The sequence below is a fragment of the Solanum pennellii genome, chromosome 1, assembly GCF_001406875.1.
Source record: "Solanum pennellii chromosome 1, SPENNV200".
NCBI lineage: Eukaryota > Viridiplantae > Streptophyta > Magnoliopsida > Solanales > Solanaceae > Solanum > Solanum pennellii.
The window spans coordinates 26,928,138-26,931,701 of NC_028637.1; the positions used below are offsets into that span (position 1 = coordinate 26,928,138).

The following is a 3,564-nucleotide window of genomic DNA, read 5'->3' on the forward strand; positions in this document are numbered from 1 at the left end:
TGTATGGGAGGAGATGTAGGTCTCCCATTGGTTGGTTTGATGCATTTGAGGTGAGACCTTAGGGTACCGATCTTTTGAGGGAGTCGTTAGATAAAGTAAAATTCATTCAGGAGAAGCTTCTAGCAGCTCAAAGATGGTAGAAAGAATATGAAGATCGAAAGGTTAGGGACTTGGATTTTATGGAGGGTGAACAAGTCTTGCTGAAGGCTTCACCAATGAAAGGGGTGATGCGGTTTGGTAAGCGAGGTAAGCTTAGTCCGAGGTATATTGGTCCATTTGAAGTTCTGAAGCGCGTGGGGGAGGTGGCTTATAAATTGGCATTGCCTCCAGGACTCTCAGGAGTGCACCCGGTATTTCATGTGTCTATGCTGAAAAAATATCATGGAGATGGAAACTACATTATTCGTTGGGATTCAGTTCTTCTTGATGAGAATTTGTCTTATGAGGAGGAGCCTGTTGCTATTCTATATAGAGAGGTCCGCAAGTTGAGATCAAAGGAGATTGCATCTATCAAGGTTTAGTGAAAGAATCGGCCAGTTGAAGAGTCCACTTGGAAGAGTGAGGTTGATATGCAAGAAAGATATCCACATCTTTTTACAGATTCAGGTACTCTTTCTCGCCCTTACTTTTCTTCCTGTGATCGTTTGAGAACAAACGATGGGTAAATTGGTATCTATTGTAACAACCTATTTATTCGGTTTGAGCAGTAGAATTATTTTTGATATAAAACTTACTGGGTTGACGGACCACGCGACGGACCGTCATGGTCACGACGGACCGTCATGGATACCGTCGTCCCATACTTGCACAATTCCTTCTGCTGCTCTCTTCAGTACCCTCGACGGCAAGTATGACGAACCGTGATAGGCACGACGGTCCGTCGAGGGTCTTCGTTCCAAAACACTTCAACTCTTGGAATCTGGGTACTGGGATTGACTCTCTAAACTTCACGACGGACCTGCAGCACGGACCATCGTAGATACGACGGACCGTCACAAACTGCGTAACCCCGACTTGGTCAGACTTCCGCTAAAATTTTAAATGGGTGTTTTGGACTATTCATAATTATAATTATGAAATAAGTGGGGTAATTGTAATAATTTATTTAGTTGGTGGTTAAAGGAGATAACTTTAAAATTAATAGTGGGTTACTTTTATCAATTTTTATAATTGATTATATGATAATTAGGGTAAAAAGAATCTGTAGAAGAAAAATAAAAGAAAAAGAGGAGAAGAGCGTGAACGAACGAAGAACGCAAGCGACCTAGACTTCAGATTGAAAAGGTTCATAGGCATTCAGGAAAGCAAAGGCATTGGAGAGGTAGCTTGCTTGATTTCGGTTCTTCGGTGGAGGTAGGTTATGGTTTATTTCTATGTGATAGATAAAATCTTAATAGCAATTGATATGTATTGAATGATATTGTAAAGTCTACTATGTACTTGATTGTGTGGTTGTATGTTTTTGATTTTGTGGTTTGTGGTTGGCTTAAAATTATGAGAGTGTTGAATTTCTAATCTTGAATCCTCTCTATTAAAAATGACGCCTTGAATAAAGAAGGCTTGATGAAATAAAAATGATGAGATAACTGGATCGGAGTGTCACGTTCTGACACGGTATTATTGGATCAGAGTGTCACGTTCCGACACGGTATTATTGGATCGGAGTGTCACGTTCTGACACGGTATTATGGGATCGGAGTGTCACGTTCCGACACAATAACATTAAAGGAAAGGAATCTTGAATTAACTTAATATACTCAAACTCAAAGAACCTATTTCCCAAATGAGTATGGTGTGGAGGCGTGAGTCCTCATAGGTGTACTTGATGTGGTGATTGAGGGTGTACCTATTATGGTGTTGTTGTCCATGGTTCATGTGTTTATTGCTTGCTACCTGTTAAGTATTGTAGTTCATTTTATACTATTGTTTAATATATACTGATTTCTATTTTGAGTTGGCCGATGATACCTACTCAGTATGTGTTCCTTGTACTGACCCCTACTTGTATTTTTATTCTTTGTTATTTTGTGGAGTGCAGCAAGTGTACCATCGACTTCGACTCGCCCCCAGCTCTAGCCAGTCTCCAGCACATCAGATCTCAGGGCGAGCTATTGTTCCTAGATCGGACTGGATTCTCTCCTTCACGTCTTGATGTCTTTGAAGTTCGGACATGGACCATCTTTTTACTTATTTTGTTTTCTTAAATACTCTTAGACTTGGTAATTCGAGGATAGATGTTCTTGATGTGATGACTCCCAGATTTTGGGAATAATAAGTTTTGGATCTTCCGCATTATTTCTGTTATTTATAGTTGAAAACTATTGGTAAATGTTGGGGTTTAGATTTGTTGGTTCGCTCACCTAGTAGGTTAAGTGTGGGTGCCACTAACGACTCGTTTTGGGTCGTGACACGAAGCCTGAGAACCCTGATGTAACCCATCACGCCTGGTCCTAGGACAATCTCTCACATAGTGTCCCATATCACCACACTCCAAACAACCCCTACGAGGTGCAGGCTGACGAGATGAACCTGAATTACTAGAATGCCCTCCACAAACTACGGGTCTAGAAGATGAACCCTGTGAAGTATGCACTAAGCTCGAAGAGCTATACCCAGTGTAACAAAGCTTAGAGGCTGGTATAGAAGTATGAATGGGTCTGCTGGACTGAGGGGGACAACCTCTTCCCAAGTAACCTCGACTCCTAGGCGGAGAACCACCATAATCACCTGAATAACGAGTCCTCTTGCCTTCACGCTGCTCAAATCCCTCACGCCGAATCATCTCCAACTCCTTTGCAGCATCTACCTCTTTCTAAAATGGAACATCAGAAGCAGCAACCTGAGAAACTCCTAGACGGATCAGAATAATCAGCCCCTTAACAAACCTCCTCACTCTCTCAGCCTCTGTGGGAAGTTTAATCGAAGCATGCCTAGCCAAGGCATGAAATTTACCCTCATACTCTACCATTGACATACTACCTTGCTGCAAACCCTCAAACTCGGTCCTCTTGCTCTCCCTCTAACTGTGTGGAACAAATTTTGATAGAAATAACTGATTAAATTGAGTCCAGGATAGTGGAGAAGATCCAGTTGGCAAACTACTAATATAATACCTTCACCACTGCTTGGAAGAGCCAGTCATCTGAACGTTGTGTAGTAAACTCCGTGAGACTCCACTAATACAAGATTATGCAATCTCTCATGACAACTAACTATAAATTCATATGCATCCTCAGTTAATTCACTAGTATAAGTAGGAGGATTCATTAGTCTGAACCTCTCAAACATCTTTTGCTCATCAATAGTCATAGAAGGCCTTTTCGCCAAATGTGATGCAACATATGAAAACTCCATACTATCCAAACGAGGAGCTACAATAGTAACTGGCTGAATCTGGGATTCTTAGAATCAGGAGCACCTATTTGATCTGGAGTCTGACCTCCAACACGGGTCTGTGAACCATCAGAAGTGACAGGCAAAGCTCCTCCCTGAGCCATCCTATCTAGGAGTCCTAACATAAGAGCCAAGGTATCTTGAAGTGATGGGGTGAGAATAATACTAGGT

At 41.7% G+C, this 3,564-nt stretch overlaps 1 protein-coding gene across 1 annotated transcript in view; it reads right to left on the minus strand.

The window, feature by feature from the left end:
* LOC114074926 overlaps positions 1-3,354 on the minus strand; it is a 10,374-nt gene extending 7,020 nt beyond the window's left edge. The window contains exons 1-3 of the mRNA XM_027913187.1: positions 3,214-3,354; positions 2,894-3,019; positions 2,425-2,812 (exon numbers count right to left, since the gene is read on the minus strand). Coding sequence (XP_027768988.1) covers positions 2,425-2,812; positions 2,894-3,019; positions 3,214-3,354 — 655 coding nt within the window. The remainder of the gene's footprint in view (positions 1-2,424; positions 2,813-2,893; positions 3,020-3,213) is intronic.
* Between the last annotated feature and the right edge of the window lie 210 nt (positions 3,355-3,564).